Source organism: Gekko japonicus, unplaced genomic scaffold (genome assembly GCF_001447785.1).
Source record: "Gekko japonicus isolate JY-2015 unplaced genomic scaffold, Gekko_japonicus_V1.1 scaffold16, whole genome shotgun sequence".
In the NCBI taxonomy this organism is placed as follows: domain Eukaryota; kingdom Metazoa; phylum Chordata; class Lepidosauria; order Squamata; family Gekkonidae; genus Gekko; species Gekko japonicus.
The window spans coordinates 1483333-1503414 of record NW_015169777.1 but is presented as its reverse complement, the minus strand read 5'-3'; the positions used below and the strand labels follow the sequence as shown (position 1 = coordinate 1503414).

The 20082-nt window shown below is 43.8% G+C and overlaps 1 protein-coding gene across 1 annotated transcript in view; it reads left to right on the top strand.

The window, feature by feature from the left end:
- Window positions 1-20082, top strand: part of COL24A1 (collagen, type XXIV, alpha 1) — a 346183-nt gene that overhangs the window by 262348 nt on the left and 63753 nt on the right. The window contains exons 32-36 of the mRNA XM_015416682.1: window positions 250-303; window positions 2207-2314; window positions 6067-6120; window positions 6307-6414; window positions 17696-17749. Of these exons, the coding sequence (XP_015272168.1) occupies window positions 250-303; window positions 2207-2314; window positions 6067-6120; window positions 6307-6414; window positions 17696-17749 (378 nt within the window). The remainder of the gene's footprint in view (window positions 1-249; window positions 304-2206; window positions 2315-6066; window positions 6121-6306; window positions 6415-17695; window positions 17750-20082) is intronic.

Sequence of the window (20082 nt, the reverse complement as noted above, 5' to 3'; positions counted from 1 at the left end):
GTTTTAAGCTCATCTTCAGAAATTCCAAAAACTGATATTTGACCTGTTTCCATCACTCCAATCTCAATGTGGGGAGTCATGTAGGGTTTATTCTGGGTAGATTTGCTCAGTGGATCTACCTTTCTTCTCTCTCTGCATAGCCCGTCCTTTTTTTAGCCAAGTTTTTAGTGTTGTACCCCCATTTTGGATATTTTTATATTACAGTTTTTGGAAGTGCAAGCATTCGCTTTTATTTCTGTTGAAAAATAGGGTGCACCTGGACCCCCAGGGGAAGATGGCATCCAAGGGAAAGATGGCTCAAAGGTACATTTATCAATTTTCACAATTAAACCCTTTCCATTACAATTTTTTTGTGGGTTGGTGGAGAATGGATTCTGTACTCCCAGTCAATGTTCCCTCTAAGTGTGGAGTCCTGTGAGCAAAAAATCTGCTTTGTGAGCTACTGGCATTAAAGTTGTGAGTGAGCAATTTGGCTACTGCATAAATTAGTTTGCTCTGGAGTCATCCTTCCTGAGCCAAGACAAAAATGTGTGAGCCAGAGGCAAAAAACTGTGAGATAGCTCACACTAACTCAGCTTAGAGGGAACACTGCTCACAGTAAGAAACCAGAGTCAAAAGTCCTAAAGACCAATTCCTGCTCAAAAGAGCTGTTACCATCAATCCTTCATTATACTGCAGAATATATTTTGTTGTACGTTTTCTTTAGGCTTTATTATAATTGGCACCATAGCTTCCATGTATATTTTGTAACAAAGTAGCATAAGGATTCAAATAGATAATGTCCCTGTGCAAAGGAAGCAAATGAATCACTAACTGAGGAAAGTTTATGTGGATGATAGCAATTTGATCTAAACGAAAAACATTTTAAAGCTACCTATAATTAATTTTCAACATTGACTTCTCTGAATTTTAGATCATTAGTATCAATTCACATACATTTGTCTTTGTTCAAAATCCACCCCCAGGGTTCTTCCATATGGATGCCAGTGGAGGACTGGGAGTGCTCTTTCAGACTTTTGGTTCCAAAATACTAGGTTTGCATTGTGTTTCAGCTTGCAGTGTTGTTTGCTAGTTCATAAAGGTGATCAGGACCAGGGGGGACTAGTGCTCTGAGTGGCTAGCTTCTTAGAGTGACCACAGGGATGTTGAGGAGGAAATCTGCCTTTCCATGATCCCTGTTGTGTGCAGCATTGCCCAGTCAAAATACAGGAAACTGATATCCAGATATACTTCTCAGAATCCTTTTCCAAGCACGCACAATGAAGACCAGTTTTATGCCTGTGGTAGTCATATTGGCAGTACATAATCTGATTTATAGATCAAAAGTATCAAACATACCCCAGCTTACCTCTCTGCACTCCAGGTGCCTCTGGCACTTTTCTCCCTGCCCAGTTCATTTCTGCAAGTAGTGAGAGGGTTACACTCCCCTTGCCTATGTGTTAGATGAAATTTGGGTATGAGTGCTCTTTGGAGTTGTTCTACCTTGTAGGGGTGGCCTACAGCAGGTAGTCCCACCAGTTAACACTGCACCCCAAAGAGAACTCACTAAAACCAAACCACACAGCAGCCTCTGTTTTAGTGAGGAGGATCAGATCTCATTCCAAGAGGGCGGATTGTTCACTACTGGAAAGATTCCCACTGTTCCTCTTAGCTCAGTAAACACAGAGGCAGATTCACAATTAAAGCACAGTTTATTCAACAATAGGAGACAAAGCATTGCAGCAAACCTCCCATCTCCCCAAGAGGCAAGAGACCAACTCCTTTCCCAAAGGCCAAATCCCTTCATTACATCACGCGTAATTTGGCCCTTCCTTAACATATACAATCATAATTGCTCATGTTGCACTAACCTCCCAATATTGTGGAAACTTCACTTTGCAGGTCTGGAAAATATTTCAAGAGTTTTTACACATGATATGATGAGTGAGCCTTTTTTGTGCTCTTTATAGGCATGTGTGAACATTGTTAATGTAGGGTAGAAAGCTACAGAACCAATTTTGAATTCATGTTTTGTAGTTTGAATTTTGTATCCAGATTACAAGCACAGACAACAGAGGAAAACCATGTTTAGTAGCATGTTGTAAAACATTGTATTACTAGGTCTCAGTCTGCCACTTAGGGAATCACTGTATTAATGTCCACTTAAAGAAAGGGAGATTTAGAAGGAACAAATTCCTACATAATGGTTGCTTATGCTTTGCTTTAGGGAAATGTAGGAAATGAAGGACTTTCTGGAGAAGACGGTGAAAAAGGAGAGCTTGGAATTCCAGGGGCTACAGGCCCTGCAGGTCAACCTGGCATAAAGGGCTTTCCAGTAAGTGTTCACTGATGGTCCACATTTAACAAAAATGTGGCCATTAGGTCTTCAGTGGTTTAGCTTTTAAGTATGCCATATAAGCAATTTTTCACTTGAATGGTTCAAATAATTTAAATAAATAATTTAAATGAAATACTTTTTAAAAAAAACAGCACAGGCAAGGGGAGGGAGTTATTTTGCTATTCGCTAGTCACTGCTCAGACACTGTCCAGTATGTGCCCATGACTTGCATTCATTACTGCAGTTATTGCTGGGGAGGAGGGGGTTGGGATTGCATTTTCTCAGCTTGAAACTATGTGGTTTCTTCTCAACAGAAGTGCTATCTTGAAGAAAGATGTCTGGATTTCATCCACAATTCCACATTTATTTTACAAACACTTATCTGTATATGGCTTGAAAGTCATGACCAACATAGCAACAGCTGAGTGGTTCATGTGAAACAAGTTGTTGGTTACAGACCAACTAAACTGGAATGGGATCCTGTCTCACAGTTTAGAAATAATGAACAATTCTGCTTGCAGCTATAATAATGGAACCTACACAATGGACGATAGTGGAGAGTTCACTAGTGCCCAGAATGGCTTGATTAAAAAGTGGTACTATTAACAAGATTTTGAGGTTGCTTCAGCATATAGTATAGCAGCATGTTGGGTATTTTTATACAATGAAGAACATATAAAGTCACACTGGATTCAAACAATGGCCCATTCAGTTCAGTATATTGTCTCAGTCATTTACCATTTCCAGATATTCAGAACAGTTAACAAAATGGCATATTTAGAACACTTTATAATTACCAACTATACATTCCTGGTCTTCTGAGTTTATGATTAAAACAGCCAGTCCCTACTAGGGACGGGCATGAAGCAGAAAATTCAAGTTTGAGGTGTACCCTAACTGAACTCCGAAGAGAGCAAAAATACCCAAACTGCCCAGTTCGGGTCGCCTCTCTCCCGGCCGCAGAAAGCTGCAGCCAGGAGAAAGGGGGGAATTGCCTGGGAAAGGTTAAATAGGTGTGAGTCATTTAACCTGTCTGTTTCACTTCCACTTGCTTTGAAGGGGGGGGGAACAAAATGGAGGGGTTTAATGGCTTGCAGCCATTTAAACCTAACAGCTGATGGGTGGACCCACCCAGCTGTTAGGTTTAAATGGCTGCAAATCATTAAAACAATCTGTTTCACTCCCCCTGCTCGGAAGTGGGGGGGAGTGAGAGGGATCACTAAAAAGGCTTGCATCTCTTTCAGCCTAACAGCTGATGGGCACACCAGCTCCAATGGTAAGCTGAAATGGCTTGCATCTATTTCAGCCTAACAGCAGGGCTGGTTCACCCATCAGCTGTAAGGTTGAAATGGATGCAAGCCATTTCAGCAATCCCTCTCGCTCCCCCCCCACTTCCCACCATGAGCCGCATGAACCCCCAGATAACCAGGTGGAGGGTCATGGGAGGGCTATTAAGGTGAGATGGCATGAACCTCGGAACCACCTGGGTCATGGTTTGTGAACTATCATGAAATCAGGTTTGTGACGAGGTTTGTGCCCATCCCTAATCCCTATGCATTAAGACAGTTACATGGACAGTTACTTACCATGACACATTCTGTGCTTTTTGTCTTGCATATCACAATGCATACAAAAGCCCCGCCCCCTAAAAATAAACACAAAATTTAGTCAGCTGCAACACATTTTATTCTGTTTATTTTCTCTGTCACCAAGTATATCAGCAGTGATTTTTTAAAAAAAATGAGTTAACAAGTCTAATCTGGAAGTTAGCTGTTCATAAAAATGTTGTCTGTTGAAATCTTTTTATATTTTGGCTAACCTGTTTGTTTTCAGAAAATGACAATCAACAGCTTCCTTCCATCGCTACATTACTGTTTTATAAAGCTATAAAAAACTGAGAGTGGAAATTAAACTGAATTATGAAACATGACCATCTGCTAAATGTGACCCGAAACAGAGACTGAGTCTTAAATGTCTAAGGTTTTAGAGTTTGGTAAAGAAAAGATGGCAATAATTATCACAGGGTGTCTGTTGTGGGGAGGGGAAGGGAAAAGAGTTTGTAAGCCGCTCTGAGACAACTTTGGGTAGTGAAGGGCGGGGTATAAATCCAATCTCCTCCTCCTCCTCCTCTTCCTCCTCCTCTTCCTCTTCCTCCTCCTCTTCTTCTTCTTCTTCACATCTGGACCCAGATCTGAAGCTCCATCTTTAATCTGTGCATGGTTTGTTGGTGATGTAAGGTTTCCTGCTGGGAATTACAGTGGAATAGGCAGAACAACCCAGTGACTGGCTGGCATAGTTCCCCCACTGTCAAATATTTTTGTACATTGATGTCTAGTAAGGAATGGTGTGAGTTCATAATAGATTTTGGGGTGTGAATCATAATGGAGGCTTACCACTACAGGTTGTTTCAAATCTGCTGTTTGTTGGGAGGGTACCACAGTACAGAAAAGAAAGAACTAGCTTTGTCAAGTGCAGGACACTGATTGACTTCCATAATCTTTCACAAGACACAGAAAGGGATTAGTGATGGTGACCATTTAACAGTTAACTGAAGTATTTAGCATAACTGAAATGCTATTACTGAAGATGTGGTGGCTCAAATATGTATTCTGAATCCATGTCAAAGCTAATCTTTAACATCCTTGGCTGCTTCTGCACAGGGGCATGAAAACATTTCCCCTCCATGGCAGCTCCACTCTGAGGTGCTGGAATGGCATCCATATTCACCTGTTGCCACTCTGCTTGCTGCTGCCAGTCCCACCTGTAGCATCTGTGCAAAAATGCAAATGAAACAGCAATCACACCAGGCCCCTGTGGCCCAGAAAGTCTCCTTTTCCCCTTACTTTCCCAAATGACCCAGCTTGTCAGGGAACGCAAAAAAAAAAGTCATTTAAAGGGCTAAAAGGAGGTGGCACACTGCAGCATGCTATACTGCTCCCTTTTGAAAGCAGAGCTTAGCTTCAACCCCCTCCCTGTTCTAGCAGTGGAAGAAGCATCCACACGGATGCTCCTGCACAACTACTGTGAAGAATCTCCTTTGAATCCAGATCAAAGTAAGCTCATTTTAATTTGATTTTAAAGGAAACTGCATGAGTCATGATCAAAATGAGCATGATGTCATGTTGATGTTCCCTTTAAATATGGGGTCACTCTGCTGTCCATACAGGGAAAATTCCTCACATAGAATCAGCCTTGTTCTCCTTTCCCCATTTAATAGTTGTGGGGGGTGTTTGGGGTGTTTTAATATGGCCTGAATTGCTCAGTAGGCAACATAAAAGCTGGACATGTTTCTGCTTCAGTGGGTTTTTCTAACTAGTTGCTATCTTGCTTATCTAAACTTGCTGTCAGGACCTAAAGGTATACAAACGTATCTACTTTCAATTCAGTAGGGAGCGTGTTCTGGCCTGGATTCCGAATATCCTACTTCACTTTTTCTGGGCTCAAATACCATATGGAGCTAGATGAAGTGTTTGACTTCAGCACAAAATATATTTTAATCTTCAGCTGTTATTTTCTGCCCAGACATGTTATGTTTTGCTGCATTTCCACTGGCTTCATAAAATCATTCTAAAGATGACATCATTGTGCTATAGCATGGAATTGTCACGCTAACTTCTTCAAGACTAAACTTAACAAGAGTTTCCCACCACACCATTTGTAATCTTTAAAAGCCTTGCTATGACTATGCAATTTATATTACAAGTTAAACATATTCTCAGAAGTGTTTTCCCTCATGACAAATACTACAGGGGCCTGAAGGAGCTCCAGGAAGTCCAGGTCAGAGGGGCCGTCCAGGAAAAAAGGTAATTTATCTTCATACTTCTGCTGGAATTTGTTCTGAAGAATCTGCATTATTCATTAGTAAATGAAATGCTTGTTTTAAAAAAAGAACACTAATATAAGTGTTGCATCTATACTGGTTTTCCATGCTTTTTGCACAACAGTTTAATGTTATTCTATTGTTTTTGCCTTGCCCTACTCCCAAATAGGGGGAAAAGGGTCAACTTGGTCCCCCAGGAGAGACCGGAGTCACAGGTGACCATGGCCATGTTGGAGAAATTGGTCCAAAGGGTTCAAGAGGAACTAGAGGTCCATTGGTTCGTACAATATTCCTTTATACTGAGAAGTCTTATGCATGAAGTTTCAAACAAAAAAAAGAGAAAAGTCCAGATTAGATATTTTTAAATGCTGCATTCATGAAAGATCCTGGATGTGTAGAGGATTCTTTTCCAGCTGGTGACACAGAACATATTCATCACCTGTGGTTCCGTTACACAGAGTGCACCAGATCCTAGCCTTGAATGTGCAGACAGAAGTAAAAACGATGCTTGTGCTGTTCATGCAACTCCTTTAGAAAGTAGAGGACCCACAAGGACTTGTGCGGGGTGTCTCATTTCCCCCTTCCTCACTACATCCTCTTTCCCTTCCCTTTCCTGAAAGCCCCCATAGCCTTATTTCCTTTTTCATCTCCATGGCTTATGTGCAATACCACATGGGGGACTGCACTTTCACAGGCCAGCCATGGAAAGGAGGTAGCAAGCTCTATAGAGAAGTTTCTAGAGCCCAAGAGTGCTCTCCCTCCACTCTGTCTTTGGCATATCCTTTCCTGCCCAAAGGATCACATGACAGGGGAGGGGCAAGCACTCTTCCCTCAGCTCTCTTCTTGCCACCATAAAGAAAGCACGATCCTTAATGAACAGTTACATGGCAACTTACATTTCTTCAGACAGGATTTCCTTCACACTTTGGACAAAGAAGGGTAGGATGGCGATTTTCAAAAAGTGCAAGGAATGTGGAGCCAAAATGGCTCAAAATGACGAGCACAAATTGTGCCTATTATGCCTGGCCTACCACTGCCTCACACCAAAAGCTAGAAAAGAGAGAGAAGCTAAACCTAAAGCAGCTTTGTGGGAGAAAGCTATAGGGAACCCACAATGGATTTCAGAAAAATGGCCGACCCTAGAAAAAAGAATGAGGGCCCGATTAAGGGGGTATCAACCCCCTTAATGCTGGAACTGGCAGAAAAATCAACTGTGACTCAGTTGGCCTCAGTGTCGCTATCAAACAAATCCAAGAAAAAGGCAAAGCATATATGCCATGCCACTCACCCTTGCCTTGACACCAATCTTCGCCTCGGTGCCCACAATCCCTGTTGCCCTTATGTCAAACCTCTCTTTTCCCTCAAGGTCAACGTGAGTCATCTGACCATCATCACCCCCGCACCGTTTCTTGGAACTCAGCATCATCACCGACTGATTGAAAATCGATATCACTTCAATGGCAAACGTCACTGATACCGATCAACACTGACCTCTCTCCGAAACCAAGGACCACCACAAAATAGTCTCTGGTTCCCCTTTTCTCATAATTTTGATTTTATTATGGTTTCATAAATATACATCAACGCTGGCGTTCATCGTAGTTCAGAGAGTCCACCATTCAATGTATCCATCAATTATTCATTAACTAATTACATTTTTCTAATGATGTTCCCCACACAGTGGGGCTCATTGGATCAGCAACAACAATTTCCAACCCTTCCATGGCATCCCGCTTCTCAGTCCTCAGAGGACAGTAGCTCAAAATACTCCACTGGCAAACAAGGCTCTGCCATCAACACAACTTCACAATTTTTTGACTTGGAGGATTGCATGGACCAATGTTCAGAATCTGAATCAGAAGACGTAGCTATACCTTCACCAGATGACACGGTTGGCAAGCCTTCAACTCCGTCACCTAAAGAAGACTTAAAACTGCATGCCGAACAAATTATTCAAATAGCTAAGGCCCCGAATCTGGAATATGGAAACCCAGACTTTGGACCCAATAATGAAGGTCCTCTACAACCCAGAATCTGGACCTGTGGCTCTACCACTGCTTCAAGGCATACAGGAAAATTCTATGAGTGCTTGGTCCAAACCAGCTTCCAATATATCCTCCGCAAAGAAGCTTGGAAATTTATACAAGGTCAAAGAAGAAGGTTGTGTGTATCTTTTTCATTATTCAAAAGCCAGTTCCCTGGTCTCTGAGGTCCTTCCAGCTAGAGAACAATCTGGTACTCATTCCGCACCAGTGGACAAAGAATGCTGCAGGTTTCAGCTGGAAAGTCTACTCATCAGGGGCAATGGGACTATGGGTGGTGAATTTTACAGCCATAATAGGCCAGTTTGAAATGCTTCTGTGGCATATGATGTCACAGTTAATTTGTTTTGTATTTTATTCATACGTGAATGTGTGTGTGCACATGTGTGCATGTGTGTGCACCTGGAAGTCATGGTGACCTCTGGTAGCTGACCTCCACTGGGGGCCTGGAGGATATCCAGAGAGGCAGCTGAATAAAGCCTGCCCCTGTCCTCCCAACTTGCTGGTGTTTCAAGGAGGTTTCCCTTTCAAGTACTTGCCAGAGTCAACCCTGCTTAGTTCCTGAGATCTGATGGGTTCAGGCTTGCCTGGACTATCCAGGGCAGGGCAGGATGTCATAGTTTATTGACTTAATCATAGAATCATAGAATGTTAGAGCTGGAAGGGAACTTGCAGGTCATCTAGTCCAACCCCCTGCACTCTGCAGGAGCATAGCCGAAAGATAGCCCTACAACATACCCGAAAGATGGTCGTCCAGCCTCTGCTTGAAAACGTCCAGCGAAGGAGCATCCACCACCTCCCAAGGCAGTCTGTTCCACTGCTCAATTACTCTTACAGTGAGGACGTTTCTCCTGATATTTAGCCGGTAACGACTCTCTTGTAATCCCAGATGACAAGAGGCCTTTGGCTAAGGTTTTGATGCAAGAAGGCCAAAAGCTAGGAAAACAGCAATTGGATGCAGCTAGGCATGTGGCGGACTGCCACAGCAGGGCAATCACTTAAGGGGTTGTTATAAGGAGGTACTTCTAGCTGAGAGCCTCAGCCCTCCCACAAGACACCAGTGCCAAAAAAGATCTCCCCATTGAGGGTAGGGAGCTCTTCAGAGACGAAATGGATGAAGTCTTAGAGCACATCCGCAAGTATAAGATCACAGCAAAGTCGTTGGGGATCACTCCCACTACTTCTCAACCATATAAGCAGAGGTATTAGCCAAGACATTTCGAAAGCTTTCATTACTCCAGACCCTTTCAGAACTCAGAGTATAGGTACCAGGCCCCACCATCATCCCAGCAGTCCTTCAGTCTGCCTACCCCCAGCAGTCTCAGGATAGGAGGCAGAATAAAAATAGAAATAAGCAATCCTCTCATTCCTCCAGGGATCAGCAACCTAGGAGTTCCAGGATGCCCTAACTAGCAAGTGAGGCATTCTTTTTGGACAGGTTGTCCACGTTTTCCGATGTTTGGTCTAAAATTACTATTGATACCTGAGTGTTGTCGATAATAAAGACAGGTTACTTTTTGGAGTTCCAATCTTTGCCTCCATATCACCCACCTGTCCGCCACACAGTCCTCAGCTTTTCTGGCACAAGAGGTTTCTTCACTACAGAAGAAAGGTGCTATCACAATGGTTGCCCCAAACTCAGGCGGTATAGGGTTTTTCCCAGTTACTTCAAAATAGACAAAAAAGGGGGTGGGAAGAGGCCAATCTTGGACCTTAGAGCCCTGAATAATCACACATGACAAAAGTTTCGAATGCTATCCCTGCAGGAAGTTCTCCCCTTACTAAAAGAGGTTCTATGGTTCACAGTTCTTGACCTCAAGGATGCCTGCTTCCATATAGCAATTCATAGAGCCTTTAGAAAATACATGAGGACAACATGTATAAATATATGGTTTTGCCGTTCAGGCTAGCCACACCAGTACGCGTTTTTACCAAGTGCACATCAGTGGTGGTCTCTTATCTGAGACTTCAAGGATGCACCATTTATCCGTAACTTAATGAAACGCTCTTCATGGCCAACTCACCTCAAACCCTAGAAGGAAATTTGGATTACGCTCTGCAAACCCTAAACGATCTGGGTTTCCTTTTTAATGAGGAGAAATCTCACCTTTCTCCCACTCAATCCATAGAGTTTCATAGGGGCTAGGATTGATGTGATAAGAGGAGGAGCATTCCTACCATTATCGAGAGTGAACGCCATTGTAGCACTGGTCCAGAAATTCTTGGCTATCAAATTTCAGTCAGCCAAAAACATTCAGAAATTGCTAGGTTATATGGCATCTACTATAGCAGTGACACCTCACACAAGGTTCTTCATGAGACCACTCCAAAACTGGTTCCTTTGGGTGTTTCACCCAGGCTTAGATCCACCATGGAAGAAGCTCTCAATCCCCAGAACTAGTTTTAGGACCCTTCACTGGTGGACTAAGTTTCCTCATCTACTTAAGGGAATTTTGTTCACATGATGTACAGGTCTTTATGGATGCTTCCTTAACAGGTTGGGAGTGTACTGTGGGGTTCATATGGCTAAAGGCCTATGGTCAAAACCTGAATCAAAATTGCACATCAGTCTGTTAGAGCTTAGGGCTATAAGGAATGCTCTTAGTTCTTTTACAAAATTACTACAGGGTCAGTGAGTACTACTGGCTATAGACAACATGACTGCCAAATTTTGTATAAACAAGCAAGGGGGCACAGGGTCCATCATCCTATGTACAGAGGTGTTTCAGATCTGACACTGGGGAATAAGACACGGAGTACATCTAACAGCCATACACATTTCAGGGCAACACAAAGCAGACATTCTAAGCAGAGATGTAACCATGACTCGGGAGTGGTTGGTCACTGACTATTATCTTTCTCCGATCTTACATGAATGGTGATTCCCCGAAATAGATCTGTTTGCAACCACTGTCAACACCAAATACCACTGTTTTTGAATCGCAATTCACTTGGCGATGCCTTCCAGTTGCACTGGTATGGGCACCTGTTTTATGCATTCCCCCCATTTGGTATTCTTCAGAAAGCAGTGGCCAAACTGAAGGCAGACAAAACCACCTGCATACTTCTTGCACCCTGTTGCCTGAGATGGGTATGGTTTCCACTGCTGTGGAGCCTGGTGAAGGGAATACACAAGACTCTCCCACTGGAGGAGGATGTCTTATAAGTAGGCCCGATCCACCACCCTGGGATGAGAGCTCTACACCTGACAGCTTGGTGTAGAACCAGGCCCTGGAACCATTTACTCACAAGGTGACAGAGGTGATGATCACCTCATGCACACCTTCTACACGAAGTTCATATGGGTACAAATGGGTGAAGGTTTGTGATATGGGCAAGGAAACAGGGTATCAATCCAGCTACCTGTGATATGTCCAAGATATTGAGTATCTCCTTACTCTTAAGGATGAAGGTCTAGCAACTTCATCCATTAAGACCCACCTGGCTGCAATCTCAGCTTTTTACAAATCAGTCAGGGGTTCCTCAGTTTTTTCTACTGCAGAGTCCAAAAGGTTTAATTAATTTGTTCCCATCTGTCATGCACCCTATCGCCTAATTAAGTGTATCTCTGGTTTTATCTAGGTTGATGTATAAACCATTTGAACCGATGGCAAATTCTGACATCTTTTCTGTCATATAAAGCAGCGTTTCTAGTGGCTATTATCTCTGCCCGCTGGGTGGGAGAACTGGGTGCACTTAGTTGCAACCCACCTTTTCACAAAATTCCACATAAAGTAATGCTGAGACCAAGCCTTGAGTTTCTTCCAAAAGTAGTCTCATTTACACCTGGGTCAGGACATCACAGCTGCGGTGGCTCAAGTGGTTAAGATGCTGAACTGCAGACTGGAAGGTCGGTAGTTCAGCAGTTTGAGACCTGAGTGCCGCATGATGGAGTCTCTGGTCCCAGCTCCTGCCAACCTAGCAGTTTGAAAGCAAGAAATTGCAAGTAGATAAATAGGTACCACTTCGGTGGGAAGGTAACAGCGTTCCATGCACCTTGGTGTTTAGTCATGCCAGCCACATGACCACGGAAACGTCTTTGGACAGCGCTGGCTCTTCGGCTTTGAAACGGAGATGAGCACCGCAACCCTAGAGTCGGACTCGACTGGCTTTTGAGCAAGGGAACCTTTACCTTACAGGACATCACCCTGTTTTTCCCCCTTCCTTGACTTCAGTATCAGAAAGGAGACTACACACATTAGATGTTAAAAGAGCTCTTCTGTTTTATTTGAAAAGGACAGGAGAATTTAGAACGGATCGGAATTTATTCATCTGTTTCAGAGGCTGCAATAAAGGGAAGTCTGCCTCTTCGCAAACGTCCTCTGGATGGATAGTATCCACAATTAGAGCAGCATACACTGAAGCAGGCAAGAGATGTCCAATCACTGAATCTGCATACTCTATAAGGGCTCAAGCTTTGTGAGCAGCTTTCTTACCCAGGCTACTTCTCAGCAATGTCTGCAAGGCAGCCACCTAGTCAACGCCCTCGACATTTGTACAACATTATTCCATTGATGTTGACTCGCAGAGTGAGGCAGCTGTGGGGAAAGTGGTCTTACAGTCAGATTTCCACTGATCCAGCCCACACCCTCCTCCTCAGTCAGTGAACTTGCTTCTCTCCCATGTGGGACTGCACAGAAGCCACAAAGATGAAAACAGGGTTGCACTTACCTGTAACCACTGTTCATTGAGTGGTCTTCTGTGCAGGCACGCATCTCTCCCTCCTTTCCCTGCTGTGAGCTTCAATTCTGAGGCAGACTTCTCATGGCAGCGAAGGGAGAACTGAGGGAAGAGTGTTTGCCTCTCCCTTGTCACGTGATCCTTTGGGGGGAAAGAATATGCAGAAGTTAGAGGGGAGCGGCAGCACTCTTGGGCTCTAGAGACTTCTCTATAAAGCTTGCAGACTCCTCTCCATCGCTGACCTGCAAAAACGCAGTCCCCCATGTGTGCCTGCACAGAAGACCACTTGATGAACAATGGTTACAAGTAAGTGGAACCCCGTTTTCTCTCATCCTAGCAGCTCCCAGACCTTTTCCTACTTTCTTCTCTCCCTTACATCCACCCACCAATCTACCTTTTATCTGCCCCACCATCATATTTATTTACTTCATTTATGTCCTGCCTTTCTCTGCAGTGGGGACCCAATGCAGCTTGTATCATTCTCCTTGCCTCCATTTTATCCTCACAACAACCCTGTGAGGTATGTTAGGCTGAGAATATGTAACTGGGCCAAGGTTACTTAGTTGGTTTCCATAGAAGAATGGGAATTTGATGTCCCAGTCTGAAGTTCTAACTACTACATCGCACTGGCTTTTGTGGGATGGCTGTTTCTGAACAGCAGCAAGCAGCCAAGCCTGGGTGAGTCAAACAGTTCAGGTGGTATCAAGTAGCCTGGTGGTTTTGCCAGGCCTGGTCGCAGTGAGTCCTCATTTAAAGGCCAAAACAGCCCCAGATACCCCCCTCACCCTTTATTGACAGAAGCCAAGCAGAAACCATGTCTAGAATGCTGGCGTAACTGTTGTGGTTGCCTAGCAACAGCCACGGGCATCTGTGTATTTCAGCTATAGGCACTCCTTTTATCATTTTTAACTACCCATGTTTGTTTGTTTCTAGATTTCAGATTTTTCTGCAAACCTGAGGCATTTTTCAGGTTTGTTGAAAGATCCATCTTATCCATTCACTGCTCCACTCTCTGGATTTAAGTATCCTTAGATGGGACTACACTTCATTATTAGAATATACAAGTGGGAACCCACAAGGACTTGCAGAAAGCATATCATTTCCCCCTACCCTACTATTTTCTTTGACCCTTTCCTGGAAGCCCCCATAGTCTTTCCAATTTTCTCACTTCCTTCTTTCCTTGCTATTCAACAGCCAGCCTACCTTTATCTTCTTCTCTGGCTTCAGGCCACACCTCCAGGCTTCTGGTCCCAATCAACAGAAGGCAGAAAGGAGGAACATTTCCTTCAGTCAGGCAGTCTCTGCCAGCCCACACCTCCAGGGGGAAGGGATTCCTTCTGTCAGGCAGGCATCAGCCAAAGCCTTAGAAAAGAGCCATTTTGAACTGGAGGCTCTATCGGGCAACAGTTCCAGGTTTCTCCTCTCAGAGCAGACAAAGCCAAGAATTGAAAATGTGCCATCATTCAGGCTGGCAGGAAGCAAAAGCCTTTGAATCCGAGGTTCTGTCAGATCACACCTTGCCAAGGGGGGAAATGCCTTTATTCAGGCTGGCACATAGCCAAAGCCTTTGAAAAAGAGCTCTTTTGAGTTCTGGCCTGCAGGCCATATGTTTAACACCCCCAGCCTAGGGGTTCACACAACAGAGCTGCCTGCTTTTTCTGTCACCAGTAGGAGTCGCCAGAGGTCGCCATGACTTCTAGGCACGGGCACGTACACAAATGCTAAAAATACAAGAAAAAAATCCTTTAAATTGTTTCATCTCTCCTCTATGGTGATTTATTCTACAAGAAAAAAATCCTCTGGTCTGCTGTCTTGTGCATCACTCACAGGTTTCCTACAATTCTTTTATACCTATGTCACTTTGTGGGCTCAGACCCAAGATCTTGCCCACCTCTTCTCTGGAGGGAGGTTGCCTGGGACAGAAAAAAGGGTGCTATTTCAAACTATTTTTATGTGTTAAGGAGGGCACCTGAAAAGGCCTGTGTTCAAGACCAGATCATCTAATTATGTGTATTATAGTTTTTAAATGTTTACTTTGCTGTCTTGTTCATTGACCTCTCTGCTGTTCCTGCAGACAATCCCTCTGCCATTGGGATGGAAGTTCCCAGTGGTAGAATTCCAATATTCCCCTTTGTTTGGGATTATGCCCTGGCTGCTGTACAAAATGTACAGCCAGCAATTAGGGTGGCTCATGTGAGGCGGCTATATTGGTTTCCCTGCTCTGTTGATGGTTGGATGCTGATCCTTACCGGTTGAGTTTCCCTTTGCCTTTCTTAGTCTTTAGTAGTCCTTATTTTACTAAGGGTATTAAGTGTTTGGTGGGGTTGCTTCCACTTCTGCATTTTCTGCCATTTTTACATATCTATATGTGACACCATAACAGAATTTGTGTATTTGGTGTATATTTTACCCTTCAGGGAATGCCCAGATTTATTTATTTTTTCTTTCTTTCTGAGAGACAGCTAATGTGCATCATTCTGCATCATTCTGCATTTTTCTCAGCACATTTCTTTTGACTCTGAGACTCTGGAAGTTAGTGTCATCTCAGATGCTTCCTTCTCTATAGTGTGGAGACCCAGCTGTGGGCATGTGCTTCCCAGCGACTCATGGTCTTCGGCAAAATTAGTTTGTCATACAGCTACTTTCACCTAGAACACATATAAACACTCCACATAGTCATGGAATGCACTGTAATTATGTTTTCATTGACTAAAGGAGACCAATTCCCTGGTATTCTGATTCGTGGCCTGGACTATTTGGCCTTGCCACAATTGGACATTCCATGCCCTGTCCTTTTTCGCTCCTTTCCTGACAGGAACCCCTGTAACTGGGGAATGCCCTTCTAATCTGTTGGCACAGTGATCTGTTTTTATGTTTTTTCCTCTGGCTGTTTGCTGTGCAGATTGCTCTGCAAACTGCACAAGGTTCATTTACGATGCATCCTGTCCATCCTTTCTTTGGCTACATCACGCCTGCTTCACTGCTTTCATTATTATGGTGCAGATCTGCTTATTCTCACAATGGGCTCACAACTTTGGTCATTTGAACAGCTCCGTTCCTACATTGTGGCAGTACCCTCTGACTTTTCTACGTGGCAAGCATCACTCCTTCATTACCAGATCTTGCACCTCTCTACTAGGGTTGCTAGTCCCCCATTGGCGGTGAGGGATCCCCCAGTTTGGAGCCCCTCCCCCGCTTCAGGGCTATCAGAAACTGGGGGAAATTACCCCCGCAAAAAAAGGCAATAAACCAAAAATAAACGCAACATGCCTACGTCACCAAGAAGTGGCATGTTGGTGATGTCAGGGGGGGGTGCTCTGGTTTTTGGGCTATTTTGTATTATTCTCTCAGGCTCCAAGAAGACTTAATCAGTGTCTTCACACAACCCATCCTTGTGGGTTGGTAGAAGCTATCACACTCTGTCTTGAGTGCATGGCTGTTCAATAGCACTTTACTTAACATGGCTCTCTCCAGAAGAGTGCTATTTTTCTTTGCCACTTTCCTGCAGCTATTTCAGTTGGAACGCTTGTAGAGAGTTCCCTTCTCCTTTATAAGACTGTTCTGGGTGAAAATTAATATGGGAATCCAACCAACTGGTGAGAAGGCAGTCCTCCATGGCCTCTTCCTTTGAGAGCTTCACACCCACCTCCTTCACTCACTGAGCTTGCCAGTTTCCCAATGTGGGACTGCACAGAAGCCATGATGATGAAAACAGGGTTGTACTTACCTGTAACTGTTGTTCATTAAGTGGTCTTCTTTGGTGGCACACATCCCTCCCTCCTGCCCTGCTGTAAACTCTCTGGAACTGTGTTTGGGACTCCACCGGCGGCATGGAGAAAATTATGGGAGTAGCGCCACTCCTCCTGGTCACATGATCATTCTGGCAGCAAACCTTTGTGCAACTGGAGCGGGCTGTTTCTGATGACTCCAGGGGACAGGGTTCTCTGCCATTCCAGATATTGGGGGCGGCTCCTAGTTGAAGGTGTGGTGGAAGTTCATTTCTTGCTATCTCACTGTTTAAAAAAGAGCGAGTCTGATGTGGTGGTTGGAGTTTTGAGCTGGTCTCTGTGAGATCGAGTTCACAGTCTACCACAGAGGCTTTCTGGATGACCTTGGCCAGTCACATGCACTCAGCCTAACCTACCTCACAGGGTTGTTGCGAGGATAAAATGAATGAGAAGAGACCAATATAGGCTCTTTTGGATCCCCACTGGATAGAAAGGCAGGGTATAAGTGAAGTCAATATATAAATAAAATACTGCTGGTGACTCATTCTATTATGAATGCTCTGCTACTTGCTCTCCAGGAGAACTGGGGGTGGTTAAATAATTTTTAATGTGGTTATTTCCTTTGCTCTGATGTACCGTAACTACTGTAACTATTGTCATTTACCTGCTATTGTCATGTGCCTGCTATTGTCATTCAGTATCTGAAATCACTCCACTCTTCACGATTATTTGAGCCCATTCACAGGGAGGGCGGGATATAAGTATAGTAATAATAAGAAGAAGAAGACGTTCTAGCTGTATCTGAAGAAGTGAGCAGTGACTCACAAAAGCTCATACCCTGCCACAAATTTTGTTAGTCCTTAATGTTCTGCTGGACTCTTACTCTTTTCTACTGCTACAGACAGTACTGCTAACGTGGCTACCCATCTTAATTTTATTATTGTAAGCTTTCTCCAGACTCATGATATAAATAATTTCATCAAAAACATACTTAACTTTGGCTGGAGAGTATAGTATATATTTTTGCAAATCAGAAACGTTATGTGAATTACTGTTTAAGTAATGGAATGTGATTAAAATATGCTTCTTACTGCTTACACTGATACAGGGGTATTTAGGTTTAATGGGACCTGCTGGAGAGCCCGGAATTCCAGGTTATGGGGTAAGAGACATTCGCATAATATATCCATACAACTGGCTGATTTTTTTCCTGTTAAGGTTATTTTGTGTTATGAATATTGTATTAAAATTGTCATTGGACTGTGGATAAATCTGTACAGTTCTTTGTACAGATATATTGCTTCCCATATATTGATGCAAAGGTGGAATCTGGAGATTAACAGAGTACATTAAAGTCTCTTTATGAAAGGCAGCACTCATGATACAGGTACCATGACAATGAACTCCAGTTTCTGAGTGTTGCCTTTCATAAAGAGACTTTAATGTGCTCTGTTAATCTCCAGATATGTAGTCATATGTGGGTACTGTACACATGCAGATCTACTGCAGAGAGGTTTTGGAAAGCTCAAAAAATACCTGCGTGTACTCCATTCCCCTACTCCATGCTGTTTCCCACCTTTTCCAGTGTAATAAAGAGGTGGCAGAGTATCCTTCCCTCAGTTCTCTCTGCCATCATTGAGAGAGGTTCATTAGTAGAAGCTCCATCTTTTCTTCAACCTGCACAACCTGCCAACAAGTCTACCTCAGTCCTTGGTCTCCAGAAAGCCTAGTGCCTGGAAAATGGCACAAAAAAGCACTCTTCAAAAAATACACATCCTGAGTGTCAAAAATCTGCCACACAGGCAACTACAAGAAATTCCTTTCAGGCCTCAGGAAAGAGCACAATGTCTTTCACTGATCAGTTTGTTGCCAGTTTACTCCCAAGCCAGAGGTCGCCATGACTTCCAGGTCTATACACACTCACTCATGCACATATAAAAAATACATAAAATACCAAAAAATACAAAACCAAGCCAGAAAGCCATATTTCTTTTCCAACAATCCATAGCCAACTCCTTTTTCATAGACCACATTCAAGGAAAGAATAAAGACACTCAACTCTCAGTCCCTATTGATACACAGTGTAAACAGAAAAATCTATACCTTCTTTGTCCGTGCCTTCAGAATTGCCAATTATCAATGCATCATGGCCTACTATCAACTCTTCCTATGGGATGGCCTAGAGATGTTACCCAATGACAAATTTTTATTGTTCAGTCACACAGTCGAGTCCAACTCTTCACAACCACATCTTGTCAGGTCCTCCTGTCTTCTGCTGTCCTCTGGAGTTTGCTCAATTTCATGTTTATTGCATCGGTAACACTGTCTAACCATCTCATCCTTTGCCGTCCCCTTCTTCTGTTACCTTCAATCTTTCCCAGTGTCAGGGTCTTCTCCAGTGAATGCTCCCTTCTCATTTGGTGGCCAAAGTATTTGAGCTTCAGCTTCAGTATCTTTCCTTCCAGGAAACAGTCAGGGTTGATTTCCTTTAGGATTGACTGATTTGATCTCCTTGCAGTCCAAGGGACTCTCAAGAGTCTCCTCCAGCACCATAATTTGAAAGCATCTATTCTTCGGCGCTCGGCCTTCCTTATGGTCCAACTCTCACAGCCATACATTACTACTGGGAATAATATTGGTTTGACCATGCAGACTTTTGTTGGTAGGGTGATGGCTCTACTTTTTATTATGCTGTCCTGGTTTGCCATAGCTTTCCTCCCAAGGCACGTCACACTGTCACTGCTTCCATGACTTCCCCTTCTATTTGCCAAGGAGTGATGGGGCCAGATGCCATGACCTTAGTTTTTTTTTATGTTGCGTTTCAAGCCAACTTTTGCGCTGTCCTCTTTCACCCTCAGCAAGAAAATGCAAACTAGCAAAACTCTTGGTCTTAGAGGTGTCAAACATCAAATCTCTTTGGCAAAGCACTCAGCTGACTGGGCATCCTGCAACCTTGTGACAGCACTCACACTGCACCAACACCCTGGCTGAGGTCCACCGCACTTCCTCCAGAAACCCACACCAGAAGGCACAGATCTCTTCAGCTCCAACAATAAAATGAGGAAGGACAAATGTACAGCTAAAACCTTAGGAATCATCCCCTCTACGCCTTCTGCTTCTAAAACTGGACAAACCATACTGCTCTACATTCAGTGGAAGAGGTCATCTGATGCCTCACCCTTCATATTCCCAACAGGCATCCTTACGTGCCTGCCAGTCAATCTGCTGTCCAACAGAGGGAAAGGTTCCCTACTCCATTGGACACAGCCAGATCTCAGTCACTCAGACCCCACTAACCTGTGAAGCAGGGCTTTTGACAACTGTAGCCCATGCCTGGCACATCAGCCAACAGAGGAATCAAGCCCTCATCAACTCACTTGGCAGAACGTCTCTCAAGACCAATGGGTATTCATCATCATGACAAACAGATATGTCATAGAGTTTGCCTCTCTTCCAATCTCCTCACCCCCATCATCCAACCCTCCTGTCCCCTCT